Source organism: Nematolebias whitei, chromosome 19, assembly GCF_014905685.2.
Source record: "Nematolebias whitei isolate Nwh7 chromosome 19, NemWhi1, whole genome shotgun sequence".
Lineage (NCBI taxonomy): Eukaryota > Metazoa > Chordata > Actinopteri > Cyprinodontiformes > Rivulidae > Nematolebias > Nematolebias whitei.
Genome location: NC_056516.1, coordinates 24,401,965 through 24,418,530, shown reverse-complemented (window position 1 = coordinate 24,418,530; position 16,566 = coordinate 24,401,965). Strand labels below are relative to the sequence as shown.

Genomic DNA, 16,566 nt, shown 5'->3' with positions numbered 1-16,566 from the left:
GTGTGTGTGTGTGTGTGTGTGTGTGTGTGTGTGTGTGTGTGTGTGTGCGTGCCCACGCTGAGGTGATGGCCCTGTAGCGCTCCAGTCCTGCTGTGTCCCAGATCTGGGCCTTGATGGTGAAGTTGTTCAGCTGAACGGTTCGCGTGCTGAACTCCACTCCGATGGTGGTGCGGCTGTCGTGGTTGAATTCATTCTTGGTGAAGCGGGACAGAAGGTTGCTCTTCCCCACGCCGGACTCCCCTATCAGAACCACTACAGAGACCCAGATGGGTTTTAACACATCGCAGGTGCATCTCAAAAGACTGGAATATTGTAGAAAAGTTCATTTTTTGTTAATAATCCCAGAAACTCATATAGATTCATTACACAGTGAAATATTTCAAGCCTTTTATTTCTTGTAATTTTGATGATTATGGTTTACAGATAATGGAAAAAATAAAATTCAGTCTCAGAAAATCTGAATATTGTGAAGAGGCTCAGTGGTCCAATATCGTCTTTTCAGAAGAAAGTAAATTCAGTATTTCATTTGTAAATTAAGGCCCCAGAGTCTGGAGGAAGAGTGAGCCCAGAATCCACATTGCTTGAAGTCCATTGTGAAGTCATGTCCTCTGCTGGTGTTGGTCCACTGTGTCCACAGCATCCATCAGGACATTTTAGAGACTTCCTGCTTCTTCTGCTGAAGCTTTATGATGATGCTGATTTCATTTTCCAGCAGGACTTGGCTCCTGTCCACACCATCAAAGGTACCAAACACTGGCTATGTAATGTTCAAATTTTATGACTGAATTTTGGTTTTGCACCATCTGTAAGCCATAATCATCAAAACTCCAAAAAATAAAGGCTTGAAATATTTCACTCTGTGTGTAATGAATCTGTAATGAGCTTCACTTTCTGAACGATTAAACTTTTTCATGACATTCTAATTGTTTGTAGATGCACCTATACATTCTGAATGAACTCTTTTAAGGACGAATCAATTATCAACACGCCTATTAACTGAAATGAATCACTTTTCTGTCACTCAAATACCACGCACGATGACATCACACCAACGTGGCAGGTCTGCAGAGGCCGGCTGTACTTTGGTATAATAGGATTGCAAAATCACAGCAGCTTTGGGAAATAAAATAGTGACACAAAAGCGCATCGGGATCTTGTAGCGAAACAGGAAATGCAAGAACTTGTGGCTCTCCAGCAGGTCAAAGGTCAAACTTTACAGCCAACCTCACAGGAAGCAATCACTTCCTTATTTTCCTGCTCGCTGGTTTTTCTTGGAAATTGCAACCTGCTGCATCAACACCTTCAGAGTGTACACATAAACGACTTTATCTCTTTCAAAGCTCAAGTAAACATGACTCACCTTTAAAGACAAAATTGTACGACTCATCAGACCCCATGCTGCATTCAGTGCCGATGGGTCCCTGCTTCACTTAGTAAATATCCTGAAGCCACTTTCGAAGTCTGGAGTTTTCGAACAGAATAAGAACGCAAATAGAGCCTCGCCCCTCCAGTACAGAGTAAAGGTGAAAGAAGAGAGACAAACTTAAGATTTTCTTCTTTTTCTGTGGATGTGTAGCTCCTGACTGAAGACAACCGAAGGAGTAGCAGAGTTCCTGATTGTCCATCAGCTGACGCCCAAAGGAGGGTTGAGGGAAGGAGAGCAGGTGAAACAGGTAGAGCGACTCGCAGGGACAGACTCCACCCTCTGCCACGCTCTTTTCGCTCAGGGAGTCATTTGTATAACAATAAACCTCACCCATCAGGTGGATATGTGCACCAGAACACGCTGCCCTTTCAGCACTGCTCTTAGTTTACAGGCCTGCGGAGAGGCTGCTTGAACCGATCGTTTTTTAGATTTTATTTTTACCATCAAGAGTGCAGGAAAACTATGAAAGTCAGCAAACTCACAAGTTAGGTTTGTATGAAACAATTTAAAGAGATGTTTAGGCTTTGGATGCAATACTCAGCCGTCTTCTAACAAGGTTAAGTCAGGTCCTCTGATCAAACTGGTTGATCCACTGTAAGGTGCTATTTACAGTGGTGCTGGGAAGTTTGTGAACTCTTGAGAATTGTATACATTTCTGCAGAAATGTGACCTTAAACATCATTTGATTTTTACACACGTCCTAGAAGAAGATGAAGAGAACCCAGTTAAACAAATGAGACAAAAATATTTTGATCCAGTAGAACATATTTGTGAGTGTAAAGTATGTAAACCTCTAGGATTAGCAGGTAATTGGAAGGTGAAATAAGAGTCCGGTGTTTTCAATCAATGGGATGATGATCAGGTGTGAGTGGGCACCCAGTTTGATTTAAAGAACAGGGATCGATCACAGTCTGCTCTTCACAACATGTTTGTGGAAGTGAATCATGGCACGAACAAAGGAGATTTCTGAGGAGCTCAGAAAAAGAGTTGTTGATGCTCATCAGGCTGGAAAAGGTTACACACCATCTGTAAAGAGTTTGGACTCCACCAATCCACAGTCAGACTGATTATGTACAAATGGAGGAAATTCAAGACCATTGTTACCCTCCCCAGGAGTGGTGGACCAACAAAGATCACTCCAAGAGCAAGACGTGGAATAATCTGAGAGGTCACGAAGGACTCCAGAGTAACTTCTAACAGCTGAAGGCCTCTCTCACATTAATGTTCATGAATCCACCATGAGGAGAACACTGGACAACAGTGGTGTTCATGGCAGGGTTGAAGGAGAAAGACACTGTTCTCCAAAAAGAACATGGCTGCTCGTCTGCAGTTTGATAAATATCATGTGGACAAGCCAGAAGACTGTTGGAAGAATGTTTTGTGGACGGATGAGACCAAAATAGAACTTTTTGGTTTAAATGAAAAGAGTTATGTTTGGAGAAAGGAAAACTCTGCGTTCCTGCAAGAACCTTATCCCATCTATGAAACATGGGGGCGGTGATATGGTTTGGGCCTGTTTTGCTGCATCTGGACCAGGACGGCTCCTCATCATTGATGGAAAAATGAATTCTGAATTATATTAGAGAAATCTAAAGGAAAATGTCAGTACATCTGTCCATGAACTGAATCTCAAGAGAAGGTGGGTCGTGCAACGAGACAATGACCCTCAGCAAACAAGTGGTTCTACCAAAGAAAGGTTCAAGAAGAAAAAGCTCATGCTTTGGAATGACCAAGTCAAAGACCTGACCTTAATCCAATCCAGATGTTGTGGAAGGACCTGAAGCAGCAGTTAATGTGAAGAAACCACCAACATCCAGAGTTGAAACTGTTCTGTACAGAGGAACGGGCTAATATTCCTCCAAGACAGTGTGCAGGGCTGATCAACAGCTACTTAGCACTTAGTTCCAGTTATTGCTGCACCGGGGGGGTCACATACTTTTGCCACTCACACACTTGGAATATTGGATCATTTGCCTCAATAAATAAACTGGTTCTCTTTATCTACTTTTAGGACTTTTGTGAAAATCTGATGTTTTAAGTCACACTTATGCAGAAATATAGAAAATTCTAAAGTGTTCGCAAACATTCAAGAACCGCTGTACAAGACTGAGTTTGTTGCAGGGCCTCAGACTGAAGAAGTCTTTTGGATACAGATGAAACGTTTCAACAAAGAAGAATCTGTCCAGAGGACTTGACTTAACTGTGTTAGATTTTTCTACCTGGATTAATGAGCATGCATCAGGACTTAACCTTATTCTGGGCTTAGTTAATAAAAACATGAGTAAGACCCCAAAAAAGTTCAATCTGGTCCTCTAGACATTCCAAAAAAAAAAAAAAAAAAAGCAAAACAAATATAGAAACGTTTCGTCTCTCATCCAAGAGACTTCCTCAGTCTGAGGTGCTGTTTTCAGCTCAGTCTCTTAAATAGCACCTTCTCAGAGTGGATCAACCAGTTTGCTGCTGACAACCAAAACCAGCTGATCACATGCTCAAGAAGGACCATCAGCCTAACAATGGGTCATTAACACACTGATGGCTGTTTACTGTTCACAGAGGGCTGAGTGATACTAGCAATCACAGCATTGTAAGAGTTGAACCCGGAGGCCTCCACCCCTGTTTAATGATGGACGATTTCTTTTCACAAAGATGGCCTCCTTTACTCCTCTCTCAAACCATCGTTCCTCTCTGTCCAGGATGTGAACATCTTCATCCTTGAAAGAGTGACCGCTGGCCTGGAGATGAGTGTAGACCGCAGAATCCTGGCCTGATGATGTTGATCTTCTGTGCTGGGCCATCCTTTTGGCCAGTGGCTGTTTAGTTTCCCCGATGTAAGACTGATCACAGCCCTCCTGACACTGAACAGCACACAACATTACTCTGTTTGTGCCGGGGGACTGGGTCTTTGGGATGAACCAGTCTTTGCCGTAATATATTTTGGGGTTTAAAAGCCACTGGGACGTTATGTTTAGAAAATAAACAACTCAGTTTCTCTGATACTCCCTCAACATACGGAATGACCACTGGTCTGGGTCTGGGTTCCTCCTTTTCACCTGATGGCTGACTGGAGTCCTGTTTGGGTTTCTTCTCTGCTTTCAGGAAGGCCCAGTCAGGATATCCACATTGCTCTAGAGCCCGTTTTGTGCAGGATTTCTCCTTCTGCCTGGCTCCTGAGCTAGTGGGGATGCTGTCTGCTCTGTGATACAGAGTCCTGATGACTCCTAACTTGTGCTCCAAAGGGTGATGGGAGTCAAACTGCAAATACTGGTCTGTGTGGGTGGGTTTGCGGTACACCTCAGTTTGCAATTGTCCTCTATCTGAGACTGAGACCTCACAGTCCAAGAAAGCCAACTTGCCATTTTTTACATCTTCTGTAAGACTGTTTCAAAGATTTAATAATTACCCATTTTCATGCAAATTTGCATTTTAATACCAAGTACAGACTGAACAAAGACAATACTTCAGATATCCAACATTTTTCATCTGGACAGTTTCTTTTTTTGTGCTGAAACTGTTGGGGGGAAGAATCAGTTTTGTTGTGTTTCCTTGACTGATGAAGCCTTCTGGATCGAAGGTGAAACGTTTCAGCACATAAAAGAAACTGTCCAGATGACCTGACTGAAAAATGTTGGATTGTATACCTGGATTATTGAGCATGGACTTTGTTGTTTAATACTTCAAATATTTCAAAGTGTGGTTCTGTGAAAAGGTTTTGAACAATTAATATCTTACCTGTTGTAGATAGCCCTTTGAACGACCTGTTTGGAGAGATGGTTTATTTTTGACCAGACTGATGAGCCAACAACTAGCCCAAATGACAAACATGAAAGTGGATCGTTGATGTCTTAAAACAACTCCAAACTAAACAATTTCATATGCGATGCTAAACTAATGGCAATGTTTAGGTTTCTTCTAAAACTTTTAAATTACGGATGTTTTAAGATGGCAGGAATCCTTTTTTTTTTCTTGGCCCTACTCAGACTAAACATCAGTTCATCAGCCCAGTGAGAATCAAACTATACCCTCAAACTGGAGCCGTTTCAAGAGCCATCTAAAGCAGGTAAGATGTTAACTGTTCAGAAACTTTTCAGGGACGTACTTTAAAAGATTTGAACCATCACTTTAAAGCTAGGTGTTAAAATTTGGTTGAAACAGCGATTTGTTTCCGTCTAAAAACTATTTTTGCATAATAGATTGATCATATGAGCATATGCTAAATTTGAGTTTGTTTTAAATACATTTTAACATCTGCATTTTCTGTTTTCAATTAAAGACCAGTTCTTTTTTTAAACATTGAAAAGAAAATGTCTTTCTAACAAAGCAAAACAAAAAAAGCAGGACTGTTAAAACTCCTGTAATGAAGTGACACCAGTGTAGCTGTTTTTGACCATGATTTATTATTACTTCTTTTTTTAGTACAGTACTGTTAAAAGTTAGTTCCAACATTTTCAACTGGGTGGTGGGTTTTTGTTTCAGCTGAGGTCAACAGACAAAGCAAAGCTATTGAAGCAGTTGCCAAGGTTACCACAACTACAATGCTGAGAGTTTCAAAAGGAAAAGTAATAATAATGGTAAAATAACCTAAACTTTATGATTTGAATTGTTTTTTAAACTCAGTTGATTTCCACATGTAATTTTTGTGAAGTAAATCAGCATCATATCTAGGTACTATTTGCACCTCAATAAAGAAAGAAAAAGAATAATCAGATTTAAATGAAAAAGAAAGCTTGCTTGTCTCGTTTATATTTATATTAGCAGCAACCTGTGCTCCAGAGGTGCTGCTGAGTGATACACGTTTATGGTTAAAATCCTGAATAATGAGATTTAATGAAAGTGAGGGTGTCCGATTCACCCACTGAGTGATGCTGTCATTTGCTGACAATGCAGAAGGAAAACAACACTGCACTCATGGGGCACTTGGATCTTGAAAGACAAATAACAGCTTTAAGGGAACTGTGAAAGGCGTCATGTTATTATTAGGCGCTTGTAATAAATAATGAAAGCTGTCGGGCAAAAAAAAACAGCTAAGCGTGGAATCTTAAACAAGGGGCAAAGAGGTGGGAAGAATGAGGCCGAACATTCGCGTGAGCACGTTCAGCATTACTGTCTGTGGACCAGAAAACGACCAATTACCACTTTCACAGCAGCCATGTATGAAACAGAGCCAACTGCCGTTCATGTCACATGGGTTTAATCATGGAAATGTTTGTCTACAACACTAAACTCCAGATTTTTGTGGCTTAAAAAAAAAAAGAGATGATTGAGAATCCCTTCCATAAGAGCTTTTCAATCATTCTCTTTACACCAGAACAGCCTTGAAGAAGTGATTCAGTTCAACTCTACAACAGAACTCTGCAGGAAAATCTGGCTGAATGAAAAAAGAAGGAAAAAAAAATTATAGGGACATAGGGAATGATCTGAGAACAGATAGAGAGTGAGGGTCTTTCAGTTCATGTCCAAGTGTCTTCTGTAAAGTTTGGGACAATGCACAAATTTCTTTAGCTTCTCTCTGTAGATGTAGGGCGTGTTCTGAGTTAAGGATGTATGAGCGTGTCTGTGTGTCAGTATGTACTGCTTGTCTTTACGAGGGCTGTGAGCCCAGCAGTCTCTCAATAGCGGCGTTGATGTCTCCTCCAGTAGCAATGAGGGCCTGCAGGTTGGCCTCGCGGTTGATGAAGCCCATAGCGTTCAGCTGGTCTAGCTGGGTTTGGAACCGAACCTCAGGGGTTTGGGTCTGAAAGCAAGTTAAGAAAATTTTAAAGTTTAGATTAAAAAGAAGATGAATGTGATTACTTTGCATGTGTCGGTGTGTACCGTTGCACTTCCTCCTCCACCTCCTCCTCCCCCAGCGAACATTTGAAGCATCTGTTGCATCAACTGCTGCTGGGCGGCGTTCGTTCCAGCGCTGCTGGGCGGGGAAGCAGGGTTCTCTGGGGGCACGCCCCCTCCTGTGGGCATGCCAGGAATTCCACCTGGCACCAAACTGCAGAAACAAAAAACACACCAGGGCTAAATGATTTTTCTCCATAAAAATGAACTGTGCATCGTATTTGAGTTTCTGTCTCTGAAAGCTACCTTGGCATGAGGCCTGGGGCTTCTGTCTGCAGCGTCTGTAGACCCTGCTGGATTTGCATTAGAGCTTGCATGGCCCGAGGATTGGTCATGACTGACAGGGCTTCTGGGTTCTGCATCTACAATCCAACAGAAATGGCAAAAAATAAATATCAAAATGAACTACGAGTAAGGAGTATAGTGTACCTTTATTTCTGACAAAATAAAAGTTTCTTTCGGCTGCTCCCTTCTTCAGAGATTGCCATAGCGAGCGAATTTGCAAGAAAGATTTGGCAATTGTTTTATGCCGGATGCCCTTCCTCATGCAACCTGGGCTCAAACATGCAACCTCAGGATTACAAGACCACGGCAATGACCACCACGATACAGCAGCTCTTTATTTCTGACAAAATAAATAAGTAAAAAATATCACGTCTCAAGCAGACCAACTGCTGAAAGGCAAACCTGCTTGTATGCATTTAGAGCAGTTTTCATAACATTTGGTTCGGAAACAGAAATGTATACAGTATGAAGTAAAAAGAAAAACTTTGCCTTATACATGCTTGGGTGTAAGCAACCAGAAAAAAAAAATCTGCAGGAAAGAAAAACAGATTTGTAGTTTCAGTGAACATATGAATGGCTGCACACCAGTTTTTTTATTTTTAATGTACCCTTTATTTATCCAGGTAGTCTCATTGAGCCACGAGAACTCATTTTCAAGAGAGACCTGTTTAGGGAGCAGATGGTGGGGTTAAGAGCCTTGCTCAGGGGCCCAGAGTGGGGTGAATGAGGGTGGAGGGAGGTGTGGGTGTTCCACCTTTTCCACCCACTTTTTGATGTTGACGGTACCGGTAAAGAACATTAGCATCAGGGTACCTGGAAAAAATAAAGCAATACCTCACATTGCAGGTATTTAATACCAGCTGTGTTTTGCAACACTCAGACTAATATTTATCAGAACCAATCAGAACCATTCTTTGTCAGGGCTGGGCTTGGTTTGTTTCTAAAACTGGGTTTTGAACTGGAAACGTATATTGTACCTGCTGCAGAAAGACGGGTAGCTGGGCTCTGAACTGTTCTTGCAGCTGTGGGTTTCCAGCAAACAGCGGATTATTCATCATTACCTGTTTGAGAAAAGAAAACACATGTTAATCCTTCAGACCACCATCAGAGTATGATGCTTACTCAGTGCTATTTATAGTACATTTACCTTCACACAATTTTTAAACTATTGCTGAACTACAAAAGAATGTGATTCTGAAAAATGTACGACTTTAAGCCCTTTAGTAAACTAGTTCTGTCTTGGTATACAGTCAAGTTGTTTATTTAAAGCTGGTAAAACAAAAACGTGTTCAATTTCTTACAAATTAATGAAAATGTGGGCTTAAATAGTCCTGGCAATAAAAACCCAATACAAACTAAGAGATCAATATATTAGCTCAGTGTGCTGAACAAACTAAATACCAAGTACTAGACTACAGTTTTAATCTTTACCTGTGAAGCTAACTCCGGGTTTTGAGCCAATGACTGCATCATACTGCGCATGTATGGAGCAGAGATCATGTTTTGCATCAGCTGAGGGTTTTCTGATATCTGCTGCAATAGACTCTGCATGCCAGGGCTGTTGAACATCCCTACAAAGCACACAAACAAAAAACATTCATACAAATTTATTTTGAAGCTCAATTATGTGCTAACATATGCTAAATCAGTGAGCTCACTCTGTCTTACCATTTCCTAGACTCCCAGGATTAACACCCAGAGGGTTGGACACACTGGGGTTGGTGCCCCCACTGGTACTAGTGCTACCTGTGGTGGTCCCTCCACTCTCAGTGGCACTAGAAGAATTTGGTGGTCCCCATGGGTTGGGCAAGGGCTCTCTGTTCTCTGTCCGTGACGGCTGGGCACCGGACTCAGAATTCCCACCCAAAGCGGAGAATGGGTTGTTACCAAACTACAAGGAAAGAGTTGAGATGCATTTTGAACCACAAAAACATAAAAATAAAGTAAAACATGCTTCAAATACAGCCACAACACAGCTCACACAATTAATGAAAACAAATCCAGATACCTGTTCCCTGGCAGCACTAAACATGGGTTCCTGGATATCTGTGTACATCCTTCGCAAGGCATTGTAACCACCTGGGATGCTCTCCAAGTTACTCAGAGCCCGGTCCTGGTTTCGCATCATTTCCTGCATCATAGCTGGGTTCCTGGCAAGCTCCATAGTCTTGGAGGCAAGATACAGAAAAGTGAGGAAGTGTGTCTGTTTAGCTTTATCTTAAATCAACTAAGCTAAATGAATAAATAGGAAAACAGAAGAAAGCACTTCGTCTCGTCAGGATTTGCTTTACCTGTCGCATGAGCTCAGGGTTATTAAGCATATGAGAGATCTCAGGGTTGCGCTCCATCAACTGTTGCATCTGTGGATTGGCCAAGATCATCTGTCGCATCAGGTCTGGGTTGGACATCATGTTCTGCACCAGTGGGTTCTCCATAATCTGAGAAAGCATCTCTGGGTTGGACATGAGCTGTCTCTGCATCTGCTGCTGCAGTTCCATGAAGTTAGCCGAGCCCATGCCCAGACCAGCTAGACTAGACAGATCTCCGAAGCCCGCTGATGTAAGATAAATAGGTAAACAGTGGTTAAAGGAACAATCTTTTTTTTTTGTACCAATAGAAGGGTTTTGAATTCCAACAATCATACACAGGTGAACTCACATAGTATATTGGGCGTCTGTGTGGGTGGTGGGGCAGCGCCAGAAGAGCCTGTTGTAGAGGTCGTGTTGGTGGCTGGACTAGAGGTGGAACTACCACCTGCCTGAGTGGAGGCTGAGCTAGACGCTGAGGTGCTGCTGCCATCTCCCGCCCTATAGAGAGGATGTGCATGAAGATAAATACAGCAAAAATTGCAGAAAGACGCATTGTAAAACCAAAGACTTTTTGTTAAAGACATGCTAGAAGATGTTCTACTTTGTATAAAACTGTAACCTTACTTGTGTGCTGTTTTTATGACAAGATGAACTGTCAGGCCATCTTTGATGCCATGTTGGCTGAGGCTGTCACCATCCTTCAGGATCTTCCCAGCAAAAATCAGAACCAGCTGGTCCTGCTTGGCTTTGAACCTCTTTGATATCTCCTCTTTAAACTATGAAACACAAAATAAATGACAATGAGAAATAGACCGATGGCCCAAAGAACCTATAAATCTAAAATGTGAAATGATGGATAATGTTAATTCAGCAAATTGTCTTGAGTAAATTTAGCTAAACGGCCTTACTATTTATTATTTTGACATATTAAAATATTGGAAAATAAAGAAAGAACAGAAAACATGAGTTTCTAGAAAAACAAAAAAGGAAATAACATTTGTTTTCCACACATTTAAATGGTGACTACTGAAATAAAGACAAGCATGACTCAACATTCACTTCATTATTTAACTCTTTCCATCAGCTTTACCTACATTTTTTAATGGTCATCATCAAAACAATTTAGCTACAGTGGTGTCTGAAGCGTGCTCCTTCATTTGCATCTGTTGTTTATGCAATACAGTGCCACATCGTTAAACTTTATAATAATTAATATATAATATGTTGTCTTAAACTTTTGTTTCTTCAAGCTGCTTGTTACTAAATTGACACATTTATGTAAACTGAAAGAAACGTGTACATACACTAATAATACAATTATTGACCAAGACTTAGTGACATCTAGTGGTGAAAATGCAAATTGCTACCAATTGAAAATAATGCCTTAGATCCCGTCAGAAAAATATTAATTAATGAATACAAGACACACAATCTAACAAGTGTTGTATTATTTGTGCTGTACTTACTACATAATAAAGTACTAAAGAATGAATGACTTATCTAATTAGCAGTATTTTTGGAACAATCAGCAAGTTTACAAATAGGCTTTGGCTCAATGGGCAATCTGTAGGGTTGAGCAGTTTTAATAATTTTATTAATAATGCTCAGGTAAACTCAGCTGACTTTTTGTAACTGCCTGTAAGATTTATTTGGCCTAGAAACCACAACCTTAAGGTAGATTAAAATCTGTCCCCACCCAGTTACTGTAAAGTACAAAAACAACTTCATTTTGAAGTTTTACATACCATAATGAAATATTATTAATAATAAAAATAAAAAGATTGTACTACCAAAACCGAAATGATTTCTTTATTGTGTATTATTTGCGTCGTTCCTTCAGCTAAATAAAGTTTGTAGCAATTTACTTATGCACGAGTCTCTCAATGTCCCACCACAGCTACAATCTGGACTTTGACTGGGCCACTGAATTATCATTTTAACCCTTTCTTTTGGGTAAGTCTGTTGTAGATTTGTTGCTGTGTTTGGGTTCATTGTCCTGTTGTATGACCCACTCTAGCCCACCCATACTTGTCTGACAAACAGCTCCACATTTGACTGTTAAACACTTTGGTACACACATTAGTTTGATAGGACTGCAAAAAGTTTAGGTTCTCTGGCTGCAACGCTTGACAGTTGGTAATAGGTGTTTTTTTGATTTTATGCTTTGTGTGTGTGATGTTGTTTTGTCTGCTCAGAAGTCTTGTGGTTTGTTCACATGCAACTATACAAACCAAATGTTGCCTTGATCCTTGTTCCTTATTTAAAGAGTGCTTAATGTTTTTGTTTGTTTTTACACATTGCTTTTTAGTCGACTTAGTTTAAGTATACCATGACATTATAGCGTGTATTTCTTTAAATGTGACATATGCGAACTGTAAGTTTACAAAAGAGTGGACCTAGCTTGTACCTTGACTGTATGTTTAAAACTGTTGTCTGGGAATCTACTGAACTTTTCAACCAGTTTACCAGTGTTTAGTTGGTCATTTTTAAACGCACAATAAATTCAGTCACCGTATAAAAACATATTTAGTAACATGTTTTATCTACTATTTATAACGATCAATATGAATGTACATTTCATGACGTAGTTGTCAGGTGAAACAGTGATTAAGTTAGCAGTGTCGCCTCACAACAGGTCTCTGGTTCGAATCTCAGCTGCGGCTTGTCTGTTTGCAGTTTATTTGTTTTCCTCTGTAGACACAAAATCTACCTAGGTTCCTCCCAGAATCCAAAAACATACATGCTATATTAACCACTGATTCTAAAGTATATCTTTCTGTGTTGCTCCTTTGATGGAATGATTATTTGTAAAATATTACACTGATTGGTCACATAATAAAATCATAGGTACCAGTAAGTTCGACAGAAAACAAATAATGTACATATAATAAATTCCTAATAATTATTTTAAAAGCACAAACAAAACTGAAAAAAACCCTCTCGTTTGACTGTGGTTACAGATAGGATGATGTCTCGTCACCAAGACAACAGCAGCACTGGGAATGCCTGAAATCCCAAGGAGCCTGAATGACTCAGTACCAATGAGAATGTTCTAGAGTGAAAGCAACATTGGATTTCTTTAAAAGAACTTAAGTTAAAATAAGAAGTCAAAATGTTTTAGTATACAAAACAATCCACAAACAGTTCCAAGATTTTATCCGCTGCTTGTTGAGCACAGCAGGCTCCGTCAGCTGACACTTGTTTGGCTATAGTAGATCTCCAATGGCTGGTCCAAACAGCAAGCTAAGTAAGCTAAAAGCTAACAGAAATGGCTAGCCGGTTAGCGGTATCAAATCTTAGCGCGGTCGTATCTTTAATTTGGATGCTAATAACGTTGACATTCCCGACTATTTGGTAATCTAAGCAACAGTACTTCCATTTCGCGCAACTGCTTTAACTACAAGAACCCCGAGTTAGCCGGTACGAGTGGTGGCATTATGCTAACGAGTTAGCTTGGTAGCTGAAGTTGTGGGTATGACGCGAGAAGGCGGCGATGAGCAGCGTCGACAAACCTGAGTGACAGAGGCATCTTCTGCGATGGCGATTTCTTCCTTGTCTTTAGGAGTTTTCACTGTGACCTTAATAATCGTCCCTTCTGATTCTTCAGGTTTATTATTATTGTTGTTGTTAACAGGATCTGCGGCGCCTTGTTCAGCCATCTTTACTCCGCCGATGGAACAGCTCGGTCTAAACGTTTGCTTCCGGGTCAAACGAGGTCAACTTCTTTTTTCCGGTCCTAGATGTTTCCGTTGGAGTTTTACTGTCGATAGATTCAACAAAAATCTGTTTGGTAAAATAAATAATAATAGTTCTCTGCAAAAATGTCAAAGAATTCAAGTCACTTGTAAACATGAGCACAAGTGGCGGATGAATACGCAAAAATATATGATTTAATCAATCATTAATTAAATATTTAAATTAGAACTCGTCATCAGTGTGTGTGTGTGTGTGTGGGGGGGGGGGGGGATACAGTACATAGTATTACCACTTGGAAATGAATTTATGACGTTAAACATCAGTATTCTGAATTTTGAGTCACTGGCTGAGAATTTATTTACATATATGTTTACAAGTTTAATTGAACACCATGTTTAAATGGGATGTAAGAGCAAACATGATATGTTTTGTCTTTCGTCTACAGTAAAACCTCCTAAATTGTATTTATTTATTTATGTTTGTTTGTTTATGAAAGCCTCAAGTTACTCCCAGTGGTCACAGTTCTATGTAATTTGCTGGACTTACCTTTTACTTCTTTCTGCTTTTCCCTCTTCAGAGGTCACCACAGCGAGTCATCCTCCTCCATTTCACTCTGTCCTCACTCCAACTACCTCCATGTCCTCTCTAACTGCATCCAGATATCTCCTCTTTGTCTTTTTCCTGGCAGCTGCATTTATAACATCCTTCTACCAATATACCCACTGTCTCTCCTCTGGACATGTCCAAACCATCTCAGTCTGGTCTCTCTAACTTTATCTCCCAGTTGTTCAACCTGTGCTGTACCTCTGATGATCTCATTCCTAATCGTATCCATCCTTGTCACTCCTGAGGAGAACCTCAACATCTTCATTTCTGCCACTTTCAGTTCTTTCTCCTTTTTGTCCATGTCTCTGTCTCCAGACCATACAACATAGCTGGTCTCATCACTGACTTGTAAACTTTTCCTTTGACCTTTGCTGCCAACCTTTGGTCACAAATCACTCCTGAAACTTTTCTCCATCCACTCCATCCTGCCTGGATTTTTCATTTCATCTCTTTACCACACTCTCCATTTCCCTGGACAGTGGACCCCAGGTACTTGAAGTCCTGCACCTTTGTAACCTCTGCTTCTTGTAGCCTCACTGTTCCACCGGCCTCCCTCTCATTCACACACGTACTCTGTTGTACTACGGCTGACTCTCATTCCTCTTCATTCAATTTGCTGGATTTATAATAATAACCTTAACTCTAAAAGCTAAAGACAACATTTATAAGAATCTTTATGCAAGAATAATGCTTGTTTGTAAATTTTGCCCCAAATCTGTGAACACTGATGTATTTTAATAATTTTCCCCTCAATAGTTTATTAGAGTTATTCTTTCTCTCTTTTTCTGTTCTTTCTTTTTCTAATTCGGATGTTGCTGAAGCTCATCCCAGTTGTCATCAAATGAGAAGGTTAAGAGTACACACATGGCAAATCACCATATCAGAGAAAAGTAATTAGAATCATATAAATACAAATCACGGTCAATTTATTTTATTTTAGTTACGTGTGTTGTAGCGTTTGTGCGTTGAATGTTAATGTTCACACTGCTTCGTGTTTTATTTGTGAAACAATGTATATCAACAAATTGAAAGATTCTGTTGATTAGTTGTCCGATTAAAATGAACAAAACATGCACAAACAGTAAAAAATGTTATGTTCTTCATTTGGACTTAGAAGTTTTAAGACAGCTTTATTTGATCATTTTATGGTCAAGGTTAAAATAAAGGGCTAGAAAGTCTGCAAAAAGCATATACTGTTTCTAATATTTGTCTTATTTTCATACATCAGTTAACTAAAAATGATTTGTTTTAGTGTGTTGAGATCAAAACATTCCTGTATTTGACTCTGTACTGTAGGGCTCTCCCTCTTTATGTGACTCCCCAGTGTGACAGCACTGAAAGAAAAGTGTTTATTACAGCAGGTTGCATTGACACAGTTGTCCTGCATACCTCTGCACATCCCCAGTTCTAGAGTACACCATTTACAAACAAACAAAACCCACTCCTAAAATGATACATGCATGAACCACCACACCATTAAGCCCTCCCCTGACCCCCACGCACACACGTACAGGTTACACACACAGGTCTCATTCAAGTGCAGGCCAGTGGAAGCAAAGGATTTTGCTTTCATCAACAAAAAAAGACGAGGGGCAACCTTTTGCTCGTAGTATTGTCTGTGATGACCCCCCTCCATCCCAAATTGAGCAACAGCCCTCTCTGTTTTTCTATCTTTGCCTGTGGGAGGTGGGCAGTAGAGACGGTGCATTTCCAGAAACAAGGTAAGTTTTCCTGCTCTGATACATCACTGATGAGGCAGCAGCCACCTCAGTCAGATTTGACCTCCTTACGCATGAGCTCTGCAGGAGGATCTCTACAAACTGCAGCATCGCAAAAACACATTTTCATCAGGTTTGGTTTAGTAATCACCTGTTAACGATGTCTCCAGTGAAGAAAAGGTAAACACGTTTCTTTCATTATTATAGAAATTTTAGCAGCTTCCTTCTTTTATGGAAGACAATCAGCTACAAAATCTGATTGTCTCAGAACAAAACTATTACTTTTAATTAGGGATGCTCCAATCAGGTTGTTTTTCTGGTGATAATGACACCAATCACGCATGTTGCCGATCACCAATACCGATCACCAATACCAATCACATGGATTGGCTGTAAATTTTTTTGTTTGTTTAAGATGAGTGCTACTTGCTACGTGATCTGGAAAATAAGAGGCATATAATCACCTTAATTTGGAAAAAAAAAACATATATTTATTTACTTTTTCAAAAAATATGTTAAAAAAAACTTACAGGTACAATACAGCAGCGATTCATTGACAAGGACAACTGAAAACCATTTAAATGTATCTGCTATCAGTAACATAATCTTTAACAGACTGAAAACATTAAGGCTCTCAATAGGCTAAACAGTGCAGAAAGTCAAATAAATCTCAAAACATTGTTTATAAAGATAGAACTAT

At 40.0% G+C, this 16,566-nt stretch overlaps 3 protein-coding genes across 3 annotated transcripts in view; 1 reads left to right on the top strand and 2 right to left on the bottom strand.

Annotated features, from left to right (window-relative positions):
- Nucleotides 1–1,631, bottom strand: part of LOC119425617 (ras-related protein Rab-25-like) — a 4,744-nt gene extending 3,113 nt beyond the window's left edge. Inside the window, exons 1-2 of the mRNA XM_037693151.1 lie at nucleotides 1,361–1,631; nucleotides 57–252 (exon numbers count right to left, since the gene is read on the bottom strand). Coding sequence (XP_037549079.1) covers nucleotides 57–252; nucleotides 1,361–1,397 — 233 coding nt within the window. The 5' untranslated portion in view covers nucleotides 1,398–1,631. The remainder of the gene's footprint in view (nucleotides 1–56; nucleotides 253–1,360) is intronic.
- Nucleotides 1,632–6,741: 5,110 nt separating this feature from the next.
- ubqln4 (ubiquilin 4) lies at nucleotides 6,742–13,535 on the bottom strand. The gene is made up of 11 exons (XM_037693303.1): nucleotides 13,359–13,535; nucleotides 10,471–10,622; nucleotides 10,196–10,344; nucleotides 9,829–10,091; nucleotides 9,546–9,704; nucleotides 9,206–9,428; nucleotides 8,969–9,108; nucleotides 8,515–8,598; nucleotides 7,499–7,614; nucleotides 7,238–7,406; nucleotides 6,742–7,157 (listed from the first exon to the last, which is right to left on the bottom strand). Exons 1-11 carry the CDS (start codon nucleotides 13,503–13,505, stop codon nucleotides 7,005–7,007), a joined length of 1,755 nt encoding a protein of 584 aa, XP_037549231.1. The 5' UTR covers nucleotides 13,506–13,535; the 3' UTR covers nucleotides 6,742–7,004.
- A 2,352-nt stretch (nucleotides 13,536–15,887) lies between these two features.
- Nucleotides 15,888–16,566, top strand: part of LOC119425989 (lens fiber membrane intrinsic protein) — a 5,067-nt gene continuing 4,388 nt past the window's right edge. Inside the window, exon 1 of the mRNA XM_037693548.1 lies at nucleotides 15,888–16,046. Coding sequence (XP_037549476.1) covers nucleotides 16,027–16,046 — 20 coding nt within the window. The 5' untranslated portion in view covers nucleotides 15,888–16,026. The remainder of the gene's footprint in view (nucleotides 16,047–16,566) is intronic.